Source organism: Capricornis sumatraensis, chromosome 6 (assembly GCF_032405125.1).
Source record: "Capricornis sumatraensis isolate serow.1 chromosome 6, serow.2, whole genome shotgun sequence".
In the NCBI taxonomy this organism is placed as follows: Eukaryota; Metazoa; Chordata; class Mammalia; order Artiodactyla; family Bovidae; genus Capricornis; species Capricornis sumatraensis.
The window spans coordinates 84,481,157-84,508,965 of NC_091074.1; the positions used below are offsets into that span (position 1 = coordinate 84,481,157).

General features: G+C 37.2%; 1 protein-coding gene across 1 annotated transcript in view; it reads left to right on the forward strand.

Annotated features, from left to right (window-relative positions):
• The window catches only part of UBE2R2 (ubiquitin conjugating enzyme E2 R2), a 100,622-nt gene that overhangs the window by 51,474 nt on the left and 21,339 nt on the right, over positions 1-27,809 (forward strand). Inside the window, exon 2 of the mRNA XM_068973671.1 lies at positions 23,541-23,627. Coding sequence (XP_068829772.1) covers positions 23,541-23,627 — 87 coding nt within the window. The remainder of the gene's footprint in view (positions 1-23,540; positions 23,628-27,809) is intronic.

The window sequence follows — 27,809 nt, forward strand, 5'->3', positions numbered from 1 at the left end:
TGAGAAGCCTGTGGTTTTAGTGTTCAGTTACAGAATTTTACTTAGTCTCTGTGTTTTTCAATAAATCTTAATTCTGTTGTCAGCTAGAGGTTCTCTTGTTTAACCTTCCCATAGTACAAACCTTCTGCCTTATAAGGGTAGTCACCTGACTGAAGAGCTAGAGGAAGAGATATGTTTAACTGTGTTTTTTAAAACCTTTCATCCTTTTTTTTCAGCCGCATCTCACACCTTGACTTTCAAACTGTTTGGATCCTAAGCCTTTACAGGTTTTTCTATACACAAGAGTTTGCTTTAGCGCCTCATTCTGCACCACTCCCCCTACCCTCCCACCACCTCCCCCCCACCCCACCGTTAGGTTTCAGCCTTTTACCAGTCTGCTAACTTCATCTTTCTCATATTGCAAAATTCTCTCAATATCTGGTCTACTGTCCTCTTCCATTTTCTTTATCCTTTTGAGGTTATATGTATTTTTATTCTTCTTATGATCTTTTTGTTAGGGTTTTAGAATTTTAAGTTCTTTTGTGTTCAAACCACAATTAGTATTGACTTAAATTATTTTAGGTTACAAAGTGTTGTTTCCTGTGATAATATACTTGAAAGTCACATTAGGTATTTTTTAATTTATAAGGTAATAATATTTAGCTTTGAGAAACAACTCAGCTAGTTGATTAGACTGATAAGATTGTTAGCCTTTTATGCTTTATGCAAAAGATTGGCTAATTGTTGAAAGGCATGCAAGCTATTTTGCTTGTAATACACAGTGACTTAAGGAATTATTGGGAGTAGCTATTTTCATTTCTTACATGTAAGTTAGGAAGTCTTGGGTTGTATTCTGTTTTCTCCTACTATAAGGCTAAGACTCTTTTTAAGGCACTAATTATGCTCATTTGAATTTTTTTTGAACTCATGGAATAATTGTGTGTAATAAAAGCTAACCTATTTTTCCTTGAACTTGCATTTTTCTTGCACATAAAATATGCACTTTCACATACCTACCTAAGTACATTATTGAGTGATATAAATAATAGTTTTGATGTAGTTTCCTGAAGTTTCAGAATCCTCTCAGGAAGGCTAAACTAGATTTAGAAAGATGGCTTAGCATTATCATGAGATAGTGCTCTTTATTCTATAAAATGCCTTTCTTACTGGTCTGTTACCAGGGGAACAGGTGAAGGCAATAATTATATTTTGTTAAGCTTAGGTTTTTGGAAATTGATGATCTATAATAATACAGTATAAATGTTAAATTTCTAATTATAATCATTACTAAACAATTGCATTCCACTCTGGACTATGCCATGTAATAGTCTGTTTTCTTTACATTTCAGTTTATGGAAGAGTTAATTTTATTGTCTTTTAGAAATACACTGTAAGTTATGATTTCTGTATTTGGGAGCAGAAATGCAAATACTTTGAAAACCTTGTAGCCTTTGTAATTAGATTAATCAGATTAATATCTGTCCTAAGTTGACACACTTGGATCCTCATGAAAAGAGCAGAACCAGGAATGACAATTTATGTTTAAATTTGTTTAGGCTCATTGCCTAAGTTTAATTTAGAATTCCTGCCCTACCTGATAGTTTTACACCCTTGAGAATATCCTTGTTTTAACATGGAAGGTCATCATATTTTCAGAGTGCCCACAGAATGACTTGTGTAAATTATTAAAACAGACTGATAAAATCATAAGACTGGGATATATTTGTAGATACTGTTTTTCTTAGAACTAGGATTTCTTTCCCCTGTGCTTGTGTGTGACATAGGAGACCTTATTTTTTTGTTTTGTTTCACAGGATGATTTTTGTAGTCAAGAAAACACAATTTGATTATTTAGAAATAAATTTAGTGTTTAGTATATAATCCTTGTGGTGGGAGTTCAAGCTATTTTATTTTAATAGTGCATTTTAGGAACACACATTTTCCAAGTAATTTTGTGAAAGGAAATTCTTTTAAGTGGGCATAACACTTCCTCACATGTCAAATATTGGTACCTAAGTCTCTTTTTCTCCTGACATCTTAGCCTTTGGTTTAAGTGTGTATTTTATTGCATTCTGATTCCTAGTTGTTCAGTTGCTCAGTCATGTCCAACTTTTTGCAACCCCATGGACTACAGCACTCCAGGTTTCCCTGTCCTTCACTGTCACCGGAGTTTGCTCAAACTTATGTCCATTGAGTCGGTGATGATATCCAACCATCTCATCCTCTGTTGCCCCCTTCTGTTTTTGCCCTCAATCTTTCCCAGCATCAGGGTCTTTTACAGTGAGTCGTCTCTTCACATCAGATGACCAAATATTGGAGCTTCAGCATCAGTCTTAGTGGCTTCGCTCTAACCTTTTTCTATGATTAATTAGTTTGCAAACAATAAGTACCATTTTGAGAGCGTGAGGATGCAGCACCTTGTTATGTTGGCATGGCGTAACATTCCATAGCACTGTTGGAATCACTTTTTGTCAAAGTAAAATCTTTGCTGCCGATATCTTTTCTAATAAATGAGTTCCTTTTTTGTCATTTGTTCACTGTTGAGAAATCATGTGTGTTTGAAATCAGAGTTTCACAGATCCATGATTGTATACCCATTTTTTACTTGTTTGTCATGTCTGACACCTACTTTTCTTTTCCTTGGGGTGGTCTGGTAAACAATATGAGTTAACTCAATGTTAGGAAGTATTCTTCAGTAATTAATAATCCAAGATAAGATCTATGTTTCCTCCTCTGCAGTTTTAGTGACGATCTATTTTCTTTCTTTTTTTTATTTAAATAAATTTATTTATTTTAATTGGAGGCTAATTACTTTATAATATTGTAGTGGGTTTTGCCAAACATCGACATGAATCAGCCACGGGTGCACATGTGTTCCCCATCCAGAACCCACCTCCCAGAAGATCTATTTTCTGTACCTGAGAAATTACTGATTTTGAAAAAAGATGACATAGTTATATTAAACTTTATTATTATTTGACAGTAAAATATGGATTAATGAAGAAAGGGTTTTAAATCTTTTCATTCTGTTGTTTCAAAGGAGGTATCCTTTGTTGATATGCTTTTTTCTTTGGTAATAAAATGTTATGCTTGTCATTTGATAAGAGAAGCAGAGCCAAGAATTAGCAATTTGTTCCTTTTTCTCTTTTGTCATTGCCACTATTAAAATTTAGATTTTTCCGCCCTCCTTTCTGGTGAGTTAATTTAACCCCCTTCAGCTGTCATGCATACCCTTATCAAATACCTCCTCTCTCCTGTTAGCCTCCTACTCAAGAAACTAGTATTTAGTTAGGTAGGAATGCAGAAGATAGTATATAAGCAGAATATTGTTAGATTCTTTTTCTTGTTTTGATAAAGTTGATTCTTGGCATGTATTTCTCTGCTTGGCTGAATTATATGTTGTATTGTGTACTTTCATTTCCCACTAATATACATAAAAAAATATCCTATATTTGTAAAAGTTGCTGACTCATTTTTCATATAGGAGTGGCTTTCTATCTCAATTTCTCAGCCTTGGAGAGTTCATGAAAAAGCTGCTAAGAATATGTTTCTCTGTTTTGGCTTGTTCATTTCCTTTACCTGTTTTACTGTAGATAGTTTTATCTTTATGCTTTATGCATAAGTCTATATATTTTTGTCAGAAAAGTTATATATTTCTCCCCCAGTTTGTGCTTTTGCTTTTATCCATATTTATGGTATGTTTGCTGTGTTATATGGAATTAATTTTCACATTATAAAATTCATCAGGGTTTTTAACTTTTGGTGTCATGATGGAATTAAAGTTTTTCATGAAAATTTTAGAAAGAATATAATCAAATCTTTTTGGTCGTGTAGCTTGGAATCTTCATTCCTCCAACCACGGATTGAACCCTGGCCTTGCTAGTGAGAATGCCAAATCCAAACCATTGCACCTCCAGGGAATTCCCTATAACTGATCTTTATTATTTATCTTACAGTACCATTTTAGGAATGTTTACGTATAATCAATTTTTACTTGTCTGAGGTATGCTCACCTAGTTCAGCATCAAAACTGGTTAGTAATTCTATTTGCCATTGTTCACATATTTAAATATATGAGGTGCTAAAAGATACCTTGTTAATAAAGGCAGAGAGAGCTGAGAGGAAAAATCCCTTAGCAGTAGAATGCCTTTTCTTGTGAGACTGAAAACATTTTTTTGTTGTTGTTGTTTTGTTTTTAGCTTTGAGGTCATGTGTTCAGATCAGGAACTCAGGATGTCTTATCCTGCCTGCCAGGAGTTCCATCATTCTTAAGTTAGCCATAACAAATCATTCATGGATAACCTGTAACACATAGTTATATAGTAGTAACTCTGTGAGAGGCCAGAATGCTACATGATTGGTAATAACAGTTAAATCTGTTTTTTTTAAGTTGTCAAGTTAATACATGTAAGTAGTGTGAAGACTCTGATAATCCTACAAGAGCTTCACTGTCCATTTCCTATCCCTGAACACTTCTCCCCAAAGAAAGCTACTTTGAATCTTCTCAACCTTATCTGCTGGCATTTGCCCCCATATTTCTAAATGCTTTTATTGCTGTTTAGTTACCAGCAGCTTTCTAAATTGCTATATATTCACACAAGCACCGTGTGAGAGTTACTGTACTGCATCATTGCCTTGCCAGTCTCTTTCATTTGAGGTATTCTGTTTTAAGCTTGCATTTCTCTAATGACTAATGGGGTTGAATATCTTTTTTTATTTTATCCTTGTCATTTGGATATTCTCTTTTATGGTGTGCCTGTTTAAGTCTTTTGCCCATTTTTATTCTTTTTCCTTTTTCTTACTAATTTGCAGGAGTTATTTAATTTGGATACAAATCATTTGTTGAATATATGTATTGTGAATTTTCTTCTGCTTGTGCTTGTTCAGTCTTGATGTCTTTTGATGAAACAGAAGTTCTTAGTTTTAATGGAGTGAAATTTAACAGTATTTTCTTTTGTGGTTAGTGGTTTTTGTGTCTTATTTGAGAACTTTTATCTTCTCCAGTGTCATGAAGATATTCTCTGTGTGTGATAACATATATTTAAATTTACAGTTAAGTGGCATTGTAAGTGCATTCATGTTGTTGAATAACCATCACCAACATCTATCTCCAGAATGTGACCGTCTTAAATTGAACCATGAAATAAAATAATAACTCTTCACCCCCACCCCTCTTTCTAGCTCCTGGCAACCACCATTCTGCTTTCTGTCCCTGAATCATTAACTATTCTAGGGAACTTATGTAAGTAGAGTCATATAGTATGTGTCCTTCTATGACTGGCCTAAGTTGGGATTCCCTGCTGGCTCAGACAGTAAAGAGTCTGCCTGCAATGCCAGAGACCCGGGTTTGATCCCTGGGTTGGGAAGATCCCTTGGAGAAGGAAATGGCAACCCATTCTGGTATTCTTGCCTGGAAAATCCCATGGATGGAGGAGCCTGACAGGCTATATAGTCCATGGGGTTGCAAAGAGTTAGACACGACTGAGCGACTTGACTTCACTTTAACTGAGCATAATGTCTTTAAGGGTTCTCCATGTTCATACATGTGTTAGAATTTTCTTCCTTTTAGAAACTAAATAAATATTTCATTCTGTGTATGTACCACATTTTGTTTATCCATTTGTTCATTGATGAATACTTGGGTTGCTTTTACTATATTTGGCTATTACAAATAAGCAGCTGTGAATGTAGGAGTGCAAATATCTGCTTGAGACTTTTTTTTTATTCTTTTGGGTATATACCTAGAAGTGAAATTGCTGACTCATATGGTAATTATATTTTTAATATTTTGAGGTACCATAATACTGTTTTCCATAGTGGTCACACCATTTTACATTCCTACTGGCATTGTATGGGAAGTGTTTTCCGGTTCTCCACATCCTCACCAACATTTATTTTGTTGTTTTGTCTTGATTTGGCCATCCTAATGGTTATAAAGTAGTATCTCATTGTGATTTTGTGGTTTAGTTATTACATTTCCTTAATGAGTGTTGCTGTTGAGCATCTGTTCATGTGATTATTGGCCATTTGTAAATATTCTTTGGAGAAATATCTACTTGTCTTTTGTCTGATTTTTAATCCTGTTGTTGTATGTAGTTCACTATATATTCTGGATATTAATTCCTTATCAGATATATGATTTGAAGATAATTTCTCCTATTCTGTGGATTCCCTTTTCACTCTGTTGATAGTGTCATTTGATGGATAAATATTTTAAATTTTTATGTAGCCCAGTTTATATTTTTTTCCTTCTGTTACTATACTTCTGTTGTCACCTACATGTCACCATGTAGAAATCATTACCAAAGCCAGTGTCATGAAGCTTTTCCTGTTTTCTACTTTTATAAATTTAGGTGTTATATTTAGGTCTTTGATCCATTTTGAGTTAATATTTGCATATGGTGTAAGGTAAGGGTCAGTTTCATTCTTTCCTATGTGTATGTCCAGTTTTTCTATCATTTGTTGAAAAGACTGTACCTTCCCCATTGACTATCTTGGCAAAAATTATTTGATTACATATGTGAGGGTTTATTTCTGGGCTTTCTAGAATTATATTCCATTAGTGTCTTTGCTTTATGCCTTTGTCATGTTGTTTGATTACTGTAGCTTTTTATTAAGTTTTGATATCAGGAAGTATCAGACCTCCAAACTTTGTTCTTGGAAAAGATAATTTTGGCGATTCAGAGTCCATTGAGATCCCATTTGACTTTTAGAATGAAGAAAGTATAGAAGTATTTTTCTGTTTCCCCAAAAGTTACAGTTGGGATTTTGCTAAGGATTGCATTGAATCTGTAGATCACTTTGGGTAGTATTGAATATATTAACAACATTAAGTCTTCGAACCCGTGAACATGGGTTGTCGGGCCATTTGTTTGTGTCATCTTCAATTTCTTTGAGTCATGTTTTGTAGTTATCAGTGTGAAAATCTTTCACCTTTGGTTAAGTTTATGTCTAAGTATTTTATTCTTTTTATTCTTTATATATATGTGTGTGTGTGTGTGTATGTATAATATATGTAAATACTTTATTATAGAGATACCTGTAAGGATAGAGCATCCTCTATCAATAAGGGGGCTTCCATGGTGGCTCAGCAGTAAATTTAAAAAAAAGAGTATTTATTTCATTTCTTCCTTTCTTTTTGTTTTGGCTGCGCCGTGTGGCAGATGAGATCTTAGTTTCCTGACCAAGAGTCAAATAGTGCCTCTTGCGGTGGAAGTGTCAAGTCCTAACCACTGAACCACCAGAGAATTCCATATGCCTAAATATTTTATTCTTGCTGATATGGTTGTAAACAGAATTATTTTCTTAACTTTCCTCTTTGAATTTGTTGCCCTTTTTTTTTTTTTTTTTTTAAGTTTTTTGTCCTTGCTGCAAGGCATGGGATCTTGGTTCTCTGACCAGGGATTGAACCTGAGTCCTCTGCATTGGAAGTGCAGAGTCTTAACCACTGGATTGCTAGGGAAGTCCCAGTCTTATAATGTAGTAGTGTGTTTTGGGAATAATAAGGCTTTACTTTCTAAGCAGAGAGGAACATTTTTATATTACTCTGTTAAAAAAGATAAAGACTATCAGCATTAATACTGAGAGTTACTTCTCCTTAACTGTCAGAGGTTTACTTTTAAGAGTCCAGGAAACCTCCTGGCAGTCCAGAAGTTAGGACTGTATGCTTCCACTGCAGGGCACAGGTTTGATCCCTGGTCCAGGAACTAGGGTCCCACATGCCACACAGTGCAACCCCCAGAAAAGAGTCCAGTAAGAGCATCATGGGTTTACTGCTGTTTATTATTTCATCTTAACTTTAGAATAATTACATTAAGTATTATAGTAATTGTAAATTCACTTTTTATATTGAGATTTATAATCAGTAAAGGGGCTTACATTGTGGCTCACCAGTAAAGAATCTGCCTACCAATGCAGGAGGTGTGGATTCAGTTCAGTCCCTGAATTGAGAACATCCTCTGGAGGGGGAATGGCAACCCACTGTAGTTTTCTTGCCTGGGAAATCCAATGGACAAGAAGCCTGGTGGGCTGCAGTCCATGGGGTCACAAAGAATTGGACATGACTTAGCAACTTAAACAACAACAAATAAAGACATAATTTCTTGATTTTAAAAGTCTGTGGCATATATTAATAGCATCACTGGGTATATGTTTTTTGTATACTATTAATGGACAATTTAAGTTTGTACTGGTAATTGACAGATTTTTGAAACTTTCAGCAAGTTAATAAGAAAATATGTTTTGATTGCTTTTGGTGTCATGTTGGAAACATATCTTATAGCAGATGTGAGCTGATGACATAGCAGAAAAACTCAGCAGTGGGAGTGTCCTCATTTCACACTATTTTCAGGCACTAATCCAAAAGCAGCAGCAACTCTGCATTTGCAGTCAACTGACTTACTACCAAATATAGTTATGTTTAGAACTGGAAACTTTTTCCTCAATATTTAATAGTATGTTAATAACAAGGTAACAGGAATAATTAGAATATGTTTCACTCTTCATATTTGTTTTTTGTTATGTTATAGCTGAAATTCCCTTTGTATAGAAATAGGGGGTAACAAAATTAATGTTGCACATTGGAGTTAGCAAAATTTTGTCCCAAGCAGATGTGTACTTCATATAGTAATGTTATCTAAATTGTTTTTTGGTGTTGTGCATTGTAGGGTTTCTTTTTCTTTGCCCAGAAGTTTTTGGTTTTTGTGATGTGTCACATTTGGGGTGAATAAAGAATCTGGGAAAAGTTATATGAGAGCACATCAAATTAAAAAGGAGACAAGGGGAGCTAAGGAGTGTGATAAAGAACGGGCAGAAAAGAGAGAGCATGAGGAGACAATGGAATTGGTGAAGCCCAGAAAATAGATGTGAAGAGCCTACTCATTGGATAAGTCCTAATGCTGGGAAAGATTGAGGGCAGAAGAAGAACGGGGCAATGGGATAAGAAGGTTGGATGGCATCACTGACTCAGTGGACCTGAGTTTGAGCAAACTCTGGGAGGTAGTGAAGGACAGGGAAGCCTGGCATGTCACAGTCCATGGGGTCACAGAGAGTCGGACACAACTTAGCGGCTGAATAACAACAGGAAATAGATCGTGAAACAAAATGATAAACATGGAGAGATGCTTCTTGGTAGTCAGAAATGTGGACTGGAAATAATATATTACTCAGTTAAAAGTCATCTGTGTTTGTGGGTGTATGTACATCTCACTTTTTGATTTTACAACTGAGTAATGAAATGATACATACGAAACATTTAGTTCAGTGACAGCCATTTAGTACGTACTTTCTAATGATTATTTATTAGCAGTTCCAGCTATCATTGTTCACCCATTTCCTCAATCCAGAAAACCTCAAGAGAGTCATCCTCATCCTCTTTTTCCCTTTCTTTCAATCCCAGAATCAAATCAGTTACTAGATCTCATTGATTATATTTCTAGATGCCTTGAAAGTCCTTGAGGACTTCCCTTGTGGACCAATGGTTTAAAATCTGCCGGCCAGTGCGGGGGACTTGTGTTTGATCCGTGGTCTGGGACAATTCCACGTACTGCAGAGCAGCTAAGCCCGTGCACCACAACTGCTGAGCCTGTGCTCTGCAGCAAGAGAATCCACCACAGTGAGAAGCCCCACGCAGCACAATCAGGGAGTAGCCCTTGCTCACAGCAACTAGAGAAAGCTGGCATCCAGCAACAAAGACCCAGTGCAACCAAAAATAAATAAATAATATTTTTTAAAAATAGAACTTCCCTGGTGGTCCCCAGGGTAAAACTCTGCAGGAGTGTGAGTTTGATCCCTGGTTGGGGAACCACATCCAAAATATCTCTCTTAAGACACTTAAATTGTGATCATTTATTTGTGTGTCTGTGTTTTCAGTTAGTTCACAGCCATTCTGGGGTAGGGATATAAGCAAATAGTTGTTTTTTGTTGTTATTATTGACTGTGTTGTGTGGCATGTGTAGCCCCATGGCATGCAGGATCTTAGGTCCCCAATCGGGTGGAGCTCATGCCCCCTGCAGGTGTCTTAACCCCTGGACCATCAGGGAAGCCCCTAAATAAGTTATTATAATAAATACCTTTGTTTCTTACCTCCCATATTGGTATCTGGCAGCATGATTGATTTTCAACAGTGATGTATTGAATGATTGACTAAATGAAAATATTAACATAAATGCTCAATGTGTGAATAACTAATCATAGATTAGTGAGTTCAGTGATTTCGTTAAGGACAGAGTTAGGAGTAGCTTGAGCATTTTAGAGAAGGCATATATTGTAATGGTACAGAAAATATTTTGGAGATACTTGACTTTATGAGTTTGCAAGTTAGCCAAGAAAAAATGAGGAGTTGCCTACAAAGAGAGAGTTTAAATTACTTGTAAAACAATTGTAACTGTGATTTTTCACATTTATTTCTTGTATCTCTTAATATAATTATATATGAAATTTAAAACTGTACTTCATGAATTAATTTGTTAAAGGTATAACAGACCTTAGTGTTTAAACCCCAAACCACAAAGCTCAGTTTATTGCTTATTTAAGAAAAGAGACCTTTGCTAGTCAGTCATAATCTCTCCATGTAGAACAAACAGCTAATCTTATTATAGGGCATTTGAAAAGTGTGAAGTTTAGAGATTAGTGGATTTTTCATAGTTGTTGTGCAGTTGGCATTAGCTGTGGAAGCATGGGTACTTGGCTGAGAGCATTACTGATTGGTATTCAGAAGTGTGTTTGTTGACAGGAGTGTGTTCCCAGTTGGCTGGCTTTCAGAAGCAAGGGACTGTTACTGATAGGTTGGCTTGCAAAAACATACTCACTGATGAAAGTTGTTTAAAAGGGCTTAAAGTTGGTTCTTACTGCATGCCTGTAGAACTGTCAGGTATTATTTAGCAGTTTAAAACCGATTCTAATTATACATAGAATGGATAAAAACAGAGTCCTACTGTATAAAGCACAAGGAGCTATATTCAGTATCCTGTGACAAACCATAATGGAAAAAAATATAAAAATGTGTGTAATCTCAGGGAAGCACTCTAGCAGACTGGTCCCCTTGATTTTTAACTTCAGTTAAACTCTTTAGAATTGTAAATTTCATTAAAAGAGTTCTTATAAGAACTTTAGATAGTTATGTGGGGGTACACTACCCAATGTTAACCTTTTTCAGTTGTAATGTAAGCATAATTTAGGCTTAATATTTCCTTTTGGCTGCACCACTCGGCTTCCGTGATCTTCACTCCCTGACCAGGGATTGAACCCAGGCCACAGCAGTGAAAACACCAAGTCCTAACCATTGGACTGCCAGTGAACTCTCCAGCATGATACTTTTAAAAATCAATCAATAGTAGTTTAAACTTGACTTTAGCCTGGAGATGTTACTTCTAAAATTTTTGCAGAGAAAACTAGTGTTCAAGGTAGAGATTGTTTACAGATGAAAGCTCAAAAGAAATAAATTTGTTGATGTGTAGAAGAAATAGAGAAACCCAATTAAAATATTAAGTAATTGATGTTTGTTAATTATATTTAAGTAAAAAGTAATCAGGATTGGTGAAGCTCTAAGAAACTGGTTCCATAAAATTCAGGTTGGGAAGCATCTCTCCAGTTGACTTTTCTAAAGCTGGTAGTGTTAGACAAAAGGCAAGTAAAAGAGATAAAATAAAACAAAGTGAAAATGAGTAGTCTGTTAAAGACACTTTTTATAAAAAAAAGATTTCATGACCATAACCCTTCACAGTTTAATTTGCAAACAAAACCCTTACATATCTCTTATTATATGTTAGTGAAAGTGAAAGTCACTTAGTCGTGTCAGACTCATTGTGACCATAAAGACTGCTGCTGCTGCTGCTAAGTCGCTTCAGTTGTATCCGACTCTGTGCGACCCCGTAGACGGCAGCCCACCAGGCTCCCCCGTCCTGGGATTCTCCAGGCAAAAACACTGGAGTGGGTTGCCATTTCCTTCTCCAATGCATGAAAGTGAAAAGTGAAAGTGAAATTGCTCAGTCGTGTCCGACTCTTAGTGACCCCATGGACTGCAGCCTATCAGGCTCCTCCATCCATGGGATTTTCCAGGCAAGAGTACGGGAGTGGGGTGCCATTGCCTTCTCCGGACCGCAAGGACTATATCAGTTCAATTCAGTTCAGTCGCTCAGTCATGTCCGACTCTTTGCAACCCCAAGAATTGCAGCACGCCAGGCGTCCCTGTCCATCACCAACTCCCAGAGTTTATCTAAACTCATGTCCATCAAGTCAGTGATGCCATCCAGCCATCTCATCCTCTGTCGTCCCCTTCTCCTCCTGCCCCCTGTCCCTCCCAGCATCAGAGTCTTTTCCAGTGAGTCAGCTCTTCACATGAGGTGGCCAAAGTATTGGAGTTTCAGCTTCAACATCAGTCCTTCCAATGAACACCCAAAACTGATCTCCTTTAGGGTGGACTGGTTGGACCTCCTTGCAGTCCAAGGGTCTTCTTTCAAGAGTCTTCTCCAACACCGCAGTCCAAAAGCATCAATTCTTCGGCGCTCAGCTTTCTTCACAGTCCAACTCTCACATCCATACATGACCGCTGGAAACACCATAGCCTTGACTAGATGGACTTTTGTTATCAAAGTGATGTCTCTGCTTTTGAATATGCTATCTAGGTTGGTCATAACTTTCCTTCCAAGGAGTAAGTGTCTTCTAATTTCATGGCTGCAGTCACCATCTGCAGTGATTTTTCGAGCCCCAAAACATAAAGTCTGACACTGTTTCCCCATCTATTTCCCGTGAAGTGATGGGACCAGATGCCATGATCTTAGTTTTCTGAATGTTGAGCTTTAAGCCAACTTTTTCACTCTCCTCTTTCACTTTCATCAAGAGGGTTTTTAGTTCCTCTTCACTTTCTGCTGTAAGGGTGGTGTCATCTGTATATCTGAGGTTATTGAGATTTCTCCTGGCAATCTTGATTCCAGCTTGTGCTTCCTCCAGCCCAGCGTTTCTCATGATGTACTCTGCATATAAGTTAAATAAGCAGGGTGACAATATACAGCCTTGACGTACTCCTTTTCCTGTTTGAGGTATGACCTAAATCAAATCCCTTACGACTACACAGTGGAAGTGAGAAGTAAATTTAAGGGACTAGATCTGATAGAGTGCCTGATGAACTATGGATGGAGGTTCGTGACATTGTACAGGGGACAGGGATCAAGACCATCCCCATGGAAAAGAAATGCAAAAAAGCAGAATGGCTGTCTGAGGAGGCCTTACAAATAGCTGTGAAAAGGACTATATAGTCTAGGAAATTTTCCAGGCTAGAATACTGGAGTGGGTAGCCTTTCCCTTCTCCAGGGGATCTTCCCAACCTAGGGTTCGAACCCTGGTCTCCCGCATTGCAGGCGGATTCTTTACCAGCTGAGCCACAAAGGGAAGCCCTATTATATGTTAAGCACTGTTCTAACGCATTTTACAAGCATTTACTCATTCCTTGTACCAAGCCATTTAATAAGTACTATAAACTTTATTTTACTGATGAGGAAATTGGAGACACAAATAACTTATTTCGAAGAAATCCTGATAAGTGGGAGAGCCAGGATTCAAACCCAGGTGCTCTAGCTTCTTGAACGGATGTTGTTTACTATTCTTTCATGCTGTTGCATTGGTGAATTTCATACATTCTTTATAAATTTTCATATTGCCATACTTAGTTACTCTGGAAGAATTTCTTTTAATATAGTAGTAGTCTAGGAAAACATTTTGGGAGACCTCAAGATTTTGACTAACGGTACTAAATTTTATAATTTTTAGAAAGGATAATCTAATTTCTCATAGAAATATGATGAGGCTACCTTTTCAAGCACCAGAGTTCCAATCTTTTATGGAAATTTTTATAATCCTGTTTTATTCAAACATGCATTATATAACTGAGTGTGTGCTGTGTGCGCTTAGTTGCTCAGTCGTGTCTGACTCCTTGTGACCCCATGGACTACAGCCTACCAGGCTCTTCTGTCCTTGGGGATTCTCCAGGCAGGAATACTGGGGTGGGTTGACATGCCTTCCTGCAGGGGATCTTTCCAACCCAGGGATTGAACCGACATCTCCCACATTGCAGGTGGATTCTTTACTGTCTGAGTCACCAGGGAAGCCCATATAACTATGTAATAAATACTAAAGCTTTCTAAAGTATATACAGATCCGGAAGATGAAACAGATAAAATGAAAAAGAAAAGAAACCACTTCTAACTTACATCTGTTTTTTTTAATCCCATTCAATTCATCTTTTACAGTACTGTCCTAGAGTCATTTTTCTAGAATATACATCTGGCCTTTTCTGTCTGTATGTATGGTAACCCACTGCAGTATTCTTGCCTGGAAAATTCGATGGACAGAGAAGCCTGGCAGACTATGCCCTTAGGGTCGCATAGAGTTGGATATGACTGAGTTACTGAGCATGCATGTACAGCTTTCCCCTAAAACCCATAAACATGGCCTCAGCCTGCCTTCATCCAGTCTCCTGTAGTTAACCCACCAAGCATCTCACTGCCGCACCTGCGGCTCCTCATTCTGTGCACCGGTGCCTTCTTGCTCTTTCCTCTGCTCTAATCCACTCAGGGCGTTACTTAAGGCAACACCTAGCCATAGGACCAGTACATTGTAGGCTTTCAAAGTATACAGTTTATTGGATTTTTTAAAATTCACAAGGTCATACAGCCATCATCACCATCTAACTCCAGTTAATTCCATCAACTCCAAAAGAAATCTCATATCCATTAGCAGTCAGGCTCAATTCTACCCTACCACCCGTAACTGCCTTTTATTATTCCTGGATACACTTCAGAATACTGTATTGCATTTAGTTGTCATGTCTTCTTTATAGTTTCCTCCAGTATTTGATGATTTCTCCATCTTTCTTTGCTTTTCATGACAGTTTTAAAAAGAACTGGTCAGATATTTTGTAGGATGTCCCTCTATTTGGGTTTGTGTAATGTTTTTCTCATGATTAGAAGGGTTATGGGTTTTGGGGTAAGAGCATCACCAAGATGGGCTGCATTTCTCATCACATCTTATTGGGAGGTCATGATTTCAATGACTTGACACCAGTGATGTTAATCTTATTCACTTGATTAAGATGTTGTCTGCCAGGTTTCTCTACTGTAAAGTTAGTATTTCTTCCTTGCCCTACTCTATTCCTAGGAAGTGAGTCATTCAGCCCAGCCCACACTCCAGGGGGAGGGAAACTAAACTCCACCTCCTTAATGGGATATACCTATGTATATTTTCTGGAGTGCTGCTGTAAGAAAGATTTGTCCCTTCCATAATATTTTTTCACTCAATAATTTATACCAATATGCACTCATTTATATTTATTCTTTACCTTGGTTTATCACCCAGTACTATAAATTGCTTTACATTTGGCCAGTAGGGGCTCTTTCAGGTTGGCTTCTGTGGTGTGTGTTTTTGCTTTTTGTTTTTGGCATGCTCCCATTGTAACATTTCCTTACTTTCAGGCACTGTAAGATGCTCCATGCTCATGCTGTATTTCACTCCCCCAGATCCAGTATCAAGTATTCTTCCAAATAGCCTTGATTCTTTTTATTAGAAAATGGTATTTTGAAACTAAGATCTGAGGAACTGAGTATTCTTGTTGCTATTAGGATGTGACTGCATTTGGACTCCAGGTTTATTTTTGGCTATGCTGGGCTTTCTCAACTTGCGGCGAGCAGGGACTATTCTCTAATTGAGGTGCACAGACTTCTTGTGGCAGTGGCTTCTCTCATTGCAGAGCACGGGCTCTAGTAGTTGTGGCACACAGTCTTATTTGGGGATTCCCAGGTGGCACTAATGGTAAAGAATCTGCCTGCCAGTGTGGAGTCGTGGGTTCAATCCCTGGGTCAGGAAGATGGCCTGGAGAAGGAAATGGCAACCCACTTCAGTATTCTTCCCAGGAGAATCCCATGGACAGAGGATCCTGGCGGGCTGCAGTCCATGGGGTCACAAAGAGTTGGATACAACTGACCACAGCACAGCACAGCATGGGCTTACTTGCCCTGCAGCATATGGGATCTGCCTGGACTGGGGATTGAACCGGTGTCCCCTGCGTTACAAATAATGGCAGATTCTTAAACCACTGGACCACCAGGAAACCCTCCCCACACCTGCCCCTTTTTAAAAAATAAGCAGCTTTTTTTGTGATTTTAATGTACGTATACTGTTCACCCATTTAAAGTACACAATTCATCTGTTTCTAGTATATTCATTAAATTTTGCGACCATAACCATAAACAGTTTTAGAGCATTTTCCTCATCCCAAAAGTTCATGCGTCTGTTTCCTCCCAATTTACCCTGCTGCTGCTGCTCAGTCGCTTCAGTCGTCTCTGACTGTGCAACCCCATAGACGGCAGCCCACCAGGCTCCACCGTCCCTGGGATTCTCCAGGCAAGAACCACTAATCTCTCGTTTTCATAAATATGTGGTCTTTTGTGACTGTCTTACTTCACATAGCTAATGTTTTTGTGGTTCATCTACATTGTAGTATGTGTCAGTACTTCATTCCTCTTTTCCCCTACAGGGAAGCTCAGTCCTAACAACTGGACCACCAGGGAACTCCTGTACGTCATTCCTTTTAATTGTCATATAATATTCTAGTGTATGGATATATAATGCCTTTTGTACATTCGTTCCTCAGGTAATGGACATTTGGGGTTGTTCTACATTTTGTCTGTTATGCTGCTGTGTACATTTCTGTACAAGTTCTTATGTAGTTCATTTCTCTTGGTCATACCTGGTAGCGGACTTGGTCTGGCACAAGTTTATTCTTTCAAGGAACTGCTAGACTGTTTTTCAAAGTGACTACCATTTAGTATCCCCTCAGCAATGTATAAAGCATTCTAATTTCATGACATCCTACAACATTTTTTTTTTAATCGCTCTCTTCAACTATAGCCAGTAGGTGTATGTCAAATGATATCTCATTCTACTTTTAGAATGCACTTCCCTGATGGCTAATGATGCTGAGTATCTCTTCATATGCATATTAGCCGTTTGTTTATATTCTTTGGAGAAATGTCTGTTCAGATACTGTGCCCATTTTTAAATTGAGTTATTTCTCTTTATTACTGAGTTATAAGCATTCTTTATGTTTTCTGGGTATGTGTCCTTTATCAGATTTGCAAGAATTTACCTCCATTCTGTAGGTTGGTTGTATTTTCATTTTCCTAATGATGGCTTTCATTCCTTCTGGTGTTTCTGTTACATGTATCTTATACTTTTTGCATTTCCCACAGTCCTTGGATAGTCTGTTCTGGTCCATCCTACCCCAGTTCTTTGTTCTCTTTGCTTTTCTGCTTTCAGGGATTCTATGCATAATATCCTGTAGTTCAGAGGGTTTTTTCCCTCAAACCATGTCCAGTGTTAGAAAGCAGCCCATCAAGGCATTCTTCAGTGTTTCTATCTCTAGCATTTGACTTTGGTTCTTTCTTAGGATTTCTATCTCTCTGCTTCTGTTGCCTATCTGTTTTTGCATACTGTCTACTTTGTCCACTGGAATCCTTAGAATATTAATCATAGTTGTTTTAAATTCTGGTAATGCCTACATCCCTGTCATATCTGGTTGTGATAATTTGCTCTGTTTCTTGTGTGATATATCCTTTTGTTATGCCTTGTAATTTTTTCTTGTTACTTAGCTGTGATATACTCTGTTAAAGGAATATGCTGTAAGTATCTCAGTAATATAGTGGTGGGGTGTGAGGGGAAGGGAAAGAGTTGTGTACTTCTGTGATTAGGTTTCAGCCTTTTAGCGAGGCTTTGCCTCTAGACTGAACTTTTCAAAAGAGTTTCTCAATTTTTCTTTGCCCCTGAGGTGGAATATTAGGGTTGGAGTTCTATATTTCTCTTCCCCTAGGTTAGTTATGCTTTGACAATAATCCTTCCAAGTTAGGTTCTAAGTAGTTTCTCCTGAGGGCAGGCCTAGTTAAAAGCGGAATCCTCCGATGTATTTAAAAGGATTTAACTTCACTCCTTTGCATGTGGAATCTAGTTGTCTCAGCATAATTTGTTGACAAGGCCTTTTCCCCATTGAATTGTCCTTATGTTAATACCAAACTGTCTTGATCACTATAGATGTGTAGTATATTGGAATTGGGTAGTATGAGTTGTCTCACTTTGTTCTTTTTCAAGATTATGTTAGCTATTCTGGGGCCCCCAAGTACCAATTTTGCCATTTCTGTAAAGGAAGTAGTGGAAAAGTTGACTTAAAATTCAACATTGAAAAAACTAAGATCATGGCATCCAGTCCCATCACTTCATGGCAAATAGATAACAGATGAGGAAACAATGGAAACAGTGACAGACTTTATTTTCTTGGGCTCCAGCATCACTGCAGATGGTGACTGTAGCCATGAAATTAAAAGATGTGCTTGCTCCTTGGAGGAGAGGCTATGACCAACCTGCTGCTGGTGCTGCTAAGTCGCTTCAGTCGTGTCCGACCCTGTGCAACCCCATAGATGGCAGACCACCAGGCTCCCCTGTCCCTGGGATTCTCCCGACAAGAACACTGGAGTGGGTTGCCATTTCCTTCTCCACTGCATAAAAGTGAAAGTGAAGTTGGACTCCAACTTTTAGCGACTCCATGGACTGCAGCCTACCAGGCTCCTCCGTCCATGGGATTTCCAGGCAAGAGTACTGGAGTGGGGTGCCATGACCAACCTAGATAGCATATAAAAAGCAGAGACATTACTTTGCTGACAAAGGTCCGTCTAGTCAAAGCTATGGTTTTTCCAGTAGTCATGTATGGATGTGAGAGTTGGACTACAAAGAAAGCTGAGTGCCAAAGAATTGATGCTTTTGAACTATCGTGTTGGAGAAGACTCTTGAGAGTCCCTTGGACTGCAAGAGTTGAAACCAGTCAATCCCTAAAGGAAATCAACCCTGAATATTCACTGGAAGGACTGATTTTGAAGCTGAAACTCCAATACTTTGGCTACCTGATGTGAAGAACTGACTCACTGGAAAAGACTTCGATGCTGGGAAAAATTGAAGACAGGAGAAGAAGGGATGACAGAGGATAAGATGGTTGGATGGCCTCACTGACTCATTGGACATGAGTTTGAGCAAGCTCTGGGAGTTGGTAATGGACGCGAAGCCTATTGTGCTGCAGTCCATGGGGTTGCAAATAGTCAGACACAACTGAGCGACTGAACTGAAAAGAAGGCAGCAGAGATTTCCATACAGTGATGTTGAATGTGTGGATCAACTTGGGGAGGATTACCATCTTAAGAATATTAATTCAGGATTGGGAACTCATGTACACCTGTGGCGGATTCATGTCAGTGTATGGCAAAACCAATACAGTATTGTAAAGTAAAATAAAGTAAAAATTAAAATAAAAAAAAAAGAATATTAAATCTTGCAGTCCATGAACATGTGTGTGTGTGTATTTGCTCAGGCGTCTCCAACCCTTTGTGACCCCATGGACTGTAGCCCTCCAAGTTCCTCTGTCCACGGAATTTTCCAGGCAAGAATGCTGAAGTGGGTTGCCATTTTCTTCTCTAAGGGAACTTCCCGACCCAGGCATCAAATCCATGTCTCCTGGGTTGCCTACATTGGCAGGCAGATTCTTTATCACTGTGCCATCTGGGAAACTACATGAACATGGATATTTAATATTTACTTAAGTCTTTAATTTCTTTTAAAAATGTTTTGTATTTTTTAGAGAGTGAGTTTTGCACACGTTTTTGTTAAAGATTTTTTCTTTTTTATGTGAACCATTTTTAAAGTCTTTATTCTGAGTTTTTTGTTTGTTTTTTGTTATAAAATATTTTGGTTTTTTTGGCCATGAGGCACATGGGATCTTCCCTCCTCCACCAGGGATTGAACCCACACCCCCTGCATTGGAGGGGGAAGTCTTAATCACTGGACTGCCAGGGAAGTCCCAAGTTTGCACTTCTTGTTAGTAAATTCATTCCTAAGTATTTATTATTTTTGTTGCCATTATAAATAGAATTTCCTTAATTTCATTTTGATTTTGTTCAGGGCTGCTGTATAGAAATATAATTGATGCTGATATTATAAATTTTATCTTGCAACTTTACTGATTTGCTGTTCTAATATATTTAGTGGATTCTTTTGATTTTTTTGTATACAGGATTATATAATTTACAAATAGAAATAACTTTGCTTCTTACTTTCTAACCAAGATACCTTTTATTTCATTTGCTTGCCAGTTGCCCTGGCTAGCATCTCCAATACAGTGTTGAATACACGTGATGAGAGTGGACATCCCTGTATAATTTCTGAAATTCCTTAACCATTAAGTATAGTATTAGTTGCAGTTTTGTTTACTAGATGTCCCTTGTCAAAGCAAGGAATTTCCCTTGTATTTCTAGTTTGTTGGGTGTTTTCAGTCATGAAGGGGTGTTGAATTTGTGGATTTATTTCTATAATCAACATCATATAACTATACAGTTCAATTATTTATTGGTATACGAATTACTTCTTTGTGTGCTTTGTGCTCTTTAGTAGATTTATAATTATTATGCTATGTAGTTTTTAAATTTAATTTATTTATTTTGGCTGTGATGGCTCTTCACATCCAAATCACACTGGGATTTTCTCCAGTTGTGGGGAGTGGGGGCTACTCTCTAGTTGCTCTGTGCAGGCTCTTCACTGCAGGGTCTTCTCTTGTTGTGGAGCACAGGCTCTAGGGCATGTTGCCTTCAGTAGTTGTGGCCAGTGGGCTAAGTAGTTGTAGCTCCCAGGCTCTAGAGCACAGGCTCAATAGTTGTGGCATATGGACTTAATTTCTTCATGCTGTGTTTGATCATGTGATTTGATCATGCTTCTCAGATCAGGGATCAAACTCATGTCTCCTGCATTGGCAGGCAGATTCTTTACCACTGAGCCACCAAGGAAGCCCTGTTTTTCAAATTGGGAGGAAAAAGTTATAAACAAAAAGAACATTTATTATATCTTCTGTATCTATCCTGTACTTGTACTATATATTTATTTGTGCTCTTTCTTCATCTTGTTTCACATAGTAGTTAGTGTCCTTTCCTTTCAGCCTAAAAAACTCCCTTTAGTATTTCTTGCAGGTGAGGTCCACTAGTCATCATCTGCTAGTTCTCAGTTTTTGTTTACCTAGGAATGTTTTAATTTGCCTATTTGAGTTTTGAGGAATAGTTTTGCTGGATATAGAATTTTCAATTGACAGATTTTGTTCTTTGTACTTTGAATGTTATTCCACTGCTTTCTGGGTTCCTAGTTTCTGGTGAGACAGCCTCTCTTTGATGGATGGCTTCTTTCTTGCTGCTTTCAAGATTCATTCTTTAGTTGTGAACAGTTTGATTATGATATATAGACAGATGTGTATCTCTGAGTTTTTCTCTTGGGAGTTTGTTGAGCTTTTGATTGTTAGAGTCATTGTTTTAATCAAATTTGGCAAATTTTTGGCCATTATTTCATCAAATGCTCTTTTTGCCCCTTTTGTTTCCTCTTCTGAGACTCTTAATATGTATATATTGATAACCTGATGTCCCATAGGTCTCTGTTAGTTACTTTCTATTTCTCTTAACTCAGACTGGTTAATCTAAACAGAGCTTTCTTCAGTTTCACTGATTCTTTTTTTCTGTTTCATCAAAACTGCTGTTCAGCCTATCTAGCAGATTTTTTAAATTTCAGTTACTGTATTTTGCAGCTTTGTGGTTTATATTTGGTTCTTTTCCTCCAAAGCTTTTTTTTGCTTATTTTTTATAATTTCTTCATGTTCATATGCTGAAAGATTTTCCATATACATTTCCTTATTTCTTTAGCCATGGTTTCTTTTAACCTTTGGAATATATTTAATACAGCTGATCTAAAGTCTTTTTCTAATAAATTAAATATCTGACCTTCTAGTTTCTGTTTGTTGCTGTTTTTACCCTTTGTATGTGCCATACTCTCTTTTCATGTTTTGTAATATTTTGTTGAAAACTGGATGCTTAAATAATATATTGTGGCAACAGGAATTTGGTTGTTCTTGTTTGTTGTAGTTGCTTCCTTACTTAATGACTTTTCTGACCTAATTCTGAAACGTCTGTGTTCTTGGTTGTGTGTGGCCAGTAAAGTCTTCACTTGGTTAGCTGAGTGGTCACCCAGTGATTGGGCAGAAGGTTACCTTATTAAATGAAATGCAGTTGTTTTCCTGGAATCAACAAACCTCCTGGGCATTTTAGAGGAGCTCTGTGTGCATTTGGGGGCATGCCTTTAACACTCAGCTAGGTAGTTGCAAATTCAGCCTAGCTCTCACTTCCTGCTTGTGCAGATCTCAGGTTCACCAGAGGTGCTAGTTGAAGGCCATCTAATGACTTCTTGTGACTTTTCTGAGCATGTGCATAGCTGAGGCATATTCATGGCTTTATACATTGGCCTGATCTTCTAGTTAGAAATTGGTCAGAGATTTTCAAAGCCATACAGACATTTCATATCCCACCCTTTCCTATTAAAATAGTTGTTAAGTCTGTTTGACCTGCTGAGTCCCTGGTGGCTCAGATAGTAAAGAATCCACCTGTGATGTAGGAGACCTGGGTTCGATCCCTGGATTGGGACGATCTCCTGGAGATCTTTTAACTAGAGCAAGTTAAAATACCACAAAGTTTACTATAAAAACCAGTTCAACTATTTTCCTTGAATAGATCCTCCCTGAATTGCTACAAGCCTTACGTGATTTTCTAGATTTTGAAGAAGTTAATTCTTACAATTTTTGCTATTTTTCTCATTGCTTTTATTGAAGACAGAATTTTTGAGGATCCTAACTCCCATTTTCACTACTATCCTCAGCTTTACTCTCAGCTTGTCCTTTCATTCCTATCCTCATTCCCTTTTACTGGTACGGTTAGATGAGACTTTGTTTGGATTTATTCATATTTGAAATGTGGGATTCTGCTGAGGATATTCACTGTAACTGTATTTACAATAGCAAAAGAGTGCAAAACCACCAATATGTTCCAAAATAAGGAAATAGATTTTTTTTAATGGTTCATCTATGTATCCATTTGATGGAAACATTTTGCAAATACTGACAATCATACATACAAAGGAAAATGTTTAAGATATAATACAGATGGAAAGAAACAGTATAAATACAGTAATTGAAAATAAGCTTTGTAAAGAGATAAGCATACTTGAGCATGAAAAACTCCTGAAGGAGCCTTATCAAAATGATAGCATTTGTTACTCCTTGGTGATAGTTAAATGGTGTTAAGTAAAACAAATTATCTTTGTTCTATATTATACCATAAGGTTGTATTAATTGTTATTAATATGAAATGCAGCCATTAATGTGACACACATATTAAACTTTTTCATTCATGTTTATTCAGGTAAAAATTATATAACTGTTGAGCATTGGCAATTTAACATACATTTTTATAAATAAATAAAGAGAGAGTTGTAAAAACATGCTAATAACCCTAGCATTGGGGCTAACAAAATACATATGAACTGTTTTAATCTCCAGAGTTTATGGTGTAGAAAAATATTCAGTTTCACTGGAGTATATTAGGGTGAATTGTTAGGCACATAAGTAACCTGTAGTCTTACTTATTAGCATTTCATTTTTTTTTTCTTTTTAGGCGCATATTAAATTTCCTATTGACTACCCATATTCACCACCTACCTTCAGATTCTTGACCAAAATGTGGCACCCCAACATTTATGAGGTAAGAGATATCTGTCATGAATTTCTTTGAAGATTTGATTTTTTGACACTGTCCTTTAAAATAACCTCCATAGCTCAGTATACTGTGGTGACAAAGAACTATTTGTGGCTTTTATTATACCAGTGTATATTATGGTTGGGGCTTTCCAGGTGGCTCAGTGGTAAAGAATCCTCCTGCCAGTACAGGGGACTCAGGAGCCACAAGTTCGATCTCTGGGTTGGGAAGTTCCCCTGCAGTAGGAAATGGCAATCCACTCCAGTATCCTTGCCTGGAGCATTCCATGGACAGAGGAACCTGCCGGTCTACTGTCCATGGGGTCACAAAGAGCTGGACATGATTGAGCACACACTGTTCCATATTACGGTTAATTTAAGATTGAGACTTTAAAACTTTGCTGCTCATTGCTAAGATTATAATTCATATGTGTTAGCATTTACATTTTTAAAAATTTAATAAAGTTATACAGATTTATTTGTGTACCTGTTCCCTAGCTTCACAGACTCTAGCTTCACAATTTGTCACTTTGATCAGAGATTCAGCTTGTGGCGAAGGGAGTGGGAATCATTTGTACTGATCTCCTTTAAGGAGTTGCTGCATACTGGCTGAGAGTCTCTTCTGAAATAAATTCAGGGTTAGGATCTTCTGTTGGACAAGTGCACATGCCTGGGAAAACAATTTCTAGCTTTTTTGATGAAATGTACTTAGCTTTGTGCTAAGTTTTAAGGATCCTGAAATGATTCCTTATGTTTCTTGGGGTATATGTCAAGGCCCACTGATAAATCCTTTGAGTCTACTCCTTTACCATTCTGTAGTCTGTTTCATTACAGTAGGACTCTGAAGTTGTAACTGAGGCCCAAGCATTAAATTTGTTTTTCTAAATTTGCGACTTTAGTAGTATAATTTTTGGGGTTTTTTTTTGGTCACCATGTATATTGGCAAGCTCCTGTGCTCCAGAAATAGAGCTACAAGGCCTTTACTTATTCTATAGTGCTGAATAGATCTCAGTCTATATAAAGAACACCTTGGAGCAGCATTATTGTTTTTCACAATCTGCTTTTTTCTGTAAGTCATTATCTTCATTTTTCTTTTCTTAAAACGGGACAAAGAGTGCTCAAAAGGTGATACATTGTAACATTTCTAGAAATAAGCTCCCAGAATATTGTTTTCTTTAGTATCTTTAGTATTTGACATAACCATAATACAAACAACACTGAATGTGTTATACTGTTCTGTATAACAAAGTTATCCTGTTGTAGGAGAGAGACTATAGAAATATTTCACTGTTTCATAAGTTAAAACTGAGTTCAGTTAATACCGAAATATTTTTGTGTCTGTCTCCATTTAATAATCACAAATTCTTGCCTTCAAAACTAGGTGGTATATATAGGTTTTAGATAATAAAAGAGAAGTGAAAACAACATTGAATGTGTTATACTGTTGTTTTATGTAACAAATATATACCTTGTCTTGCCACTGAGAATGCATTCACGTTAGAGCCACACACTTGCCTGTTTCCATCTCATTTATCTAATTCTCAAACTTTTGTCAAAAAAGAAGAAAAAGCATGATAAAGGAACCAAAGCTTTTTCAGAAGAAAATGTAGGTAGATACAGTCCCCTTTCAATTGGTTTTTCACCACTTAGGTAGGCAATCTATTTCTGTCTCTTAAGATTTAGCATTGGATCATTATTTTTAGAAATATTTTTCATATTCATAAAAATTTTAGCAGTAAAATAATATATGCATATCTTACGGATATGCAGTTGTTTACCATGCCGTATAAGTTGTTTGTAAACAAGTGTTAAGTCATAGTTAAGCATTAAATTTGATGTAATCAAATGAGTCACAAGAGACTTTCCTCACATTTGTTAGTTTACTTTGCTATGTTCTGGAAATGGTATCAGAATTGAACTTGGGGGCCCAAGTATGTATTTGTGATTTTAGACATTAGGGCTCATGGTTCTTAGCCAGAGGGATGGGATATTCTTGGAAATTGCTCTCTACTTATCCATCTATGTTGTCACCTAGAAACACAACGGACCTCAGTGTCAAATTGTTCTAGTCACCAAATTGTTTACTACAGAATTATTTTTAATAGAACTGGGATTGAAATGGGGGAACAGTGACAACAATATCAGCAGCAACAAAATAATACTAAAGCAAAAGCCTACTCAAATGCTAAAATATATGAATTGATGAGTTTTTTGTGTATTAACTTTGTAAGCATTAAAAATATTGTAAGGATTATTTTTGGTAGAAATAGTTTATCAAGTTTTTAAAAACTAGAGCTTTGGTATAGTTGTGTTAAATACATTCACAGATATTACTGTAGCCCCCAAAGTTATAAATAAACTGCTGTGTTACCAATTTCAACATTTATCGTTGCCATATTTGTGAAATTTATAAATACCAAGGGGAAACTTGGAGAACAAAAGAAATTTAATATGAACTTGTCATCAATGACCATGCTACACAGTTGACTCCTTTTTACTTTATATAATATGTTAAGTGATCTCAGTAACAGTTTGCCTGGTTACATGTGTTGTGTGTGTTCAGAAGTAGATAACCAGTGAAGCCCATTTGCTTCACAAATCATGTATTCAAATGAAGTTTTTGTACACAAACTCTTCAGTATGAACTTCACAGCTATGGCAACTCAAAATCTCACTGCTCTTTGTATTTGTTTTCATTTTACATCTCAGAACTGCCTTTCTCAAAGCTTAGAACTTCTCCCTCCCCCCTCCTTTTTTTTTTTTCCTAAGATTTATTTATTTTTGGCTATGGTGAGTCTTTGTTGTTGCACATGGGCTTTCTCTATTTGCAACAGGCAGTGGCTACTTTTTGTTGTGATGCGCAGGCTCCTCTTTGGAGTGGCTTCTCCTGGAGCTTCAGTAGTTGTGGCTTGCAGGCTCTAGTGCACTGGCTCCATAGTTTGTGGCTTATGGGCTTAGTTGCTTCACAGCATGTGGAATTTTCCTGGCCCGGGGATCAAACCCTTGTCACTTCCCTATAACCTGCAGATATTTCCTCTCGTACGTATCGATTGTTTTTTTCCCATTTTCTTTGATAATGTCCTTTGCACAAAAGTGCTGAATTTTGATGGAGAGGTCTAGTTTATCTTGTTTATGCATGGTTTTGGTGTCATACCTAAAAAGTCCATTGCTAAATCCAAAGTCATGAGGATTTTAAACACACAGACAGACAGACACAGACACACTGTTATAAAAAGACTTTATGATTTAGGCTCTTGGATCTTTGTTCCATTTTGAGTTAATTTTGTATATGGTATGAGGTAGGAGTTCAACCTCATTCTTTTGGAAATCCAGTCCCAGCATCATTTGCTAAAGAGACTGTTCTTTCCCCATTGGATGAACTTACCATCTTATCAGAAATCAATTGGCCATGTTGTATGAATCTGTGTAGACTCTCAGTTCTGTTGCCTTGATCTATATATCTGTCATGCCAGTCCTAAACTGTCTTATTCTCTGTAGCTCTATAGTAAGTTTTGAAATCAGGAAGTATGAATTCTTCAACTTTATTATTTTCCAAGATTGTTTTGGCTTTTGTGAGTCCCTTAAATTTCCTTATAAATTTTATGGGCAGTTTGTCAGTTTCTACAAAAAGGGAAGCTAGGGTTTTGATTGGGATTGGATTGAATCTGTTTTATTTATTTTTGCCATGCCACATGGCTTGTGAGATCTTAGTTCCCTTACCAGAGATTGAACCTAGGTCCTGGGCAGTGAAAGCGCAGAGTTCTAACCTTTGTCCATGGGATTTTTCAGGCAAGAATACTGAAGTGGGTTGCCATGCCCTCCTCCAGAGATGCCTCCACTGGAATTTCAAAAATCCCAAAATGAACTGACTTGAGGGTTGATCTTATATCCTACAACTTTGTTGAATTGATTCTCTCTAGTAGTTTTCTTGTGAGTTCTTTGGAATTTTCTTTGACTTTTACAATAAAAATGGATTTACTTCTTCCTTTTCAATTTGTACACTTTCAGAATTTTTCTTAATTCCTCTGGCTACTACTTCCAGTACATTGTAAATAGCAATAGTAAAAGTGGGTGCCCTTTGTCTTATTTCTGATCTCAGGAAAGTTTTCACCATTGAGGATGCTAGCTGTGGGTTGGTTTTTTGGTCTCTTAAATTTATTTATCTTCTTAATATAACTCCCATTTACAC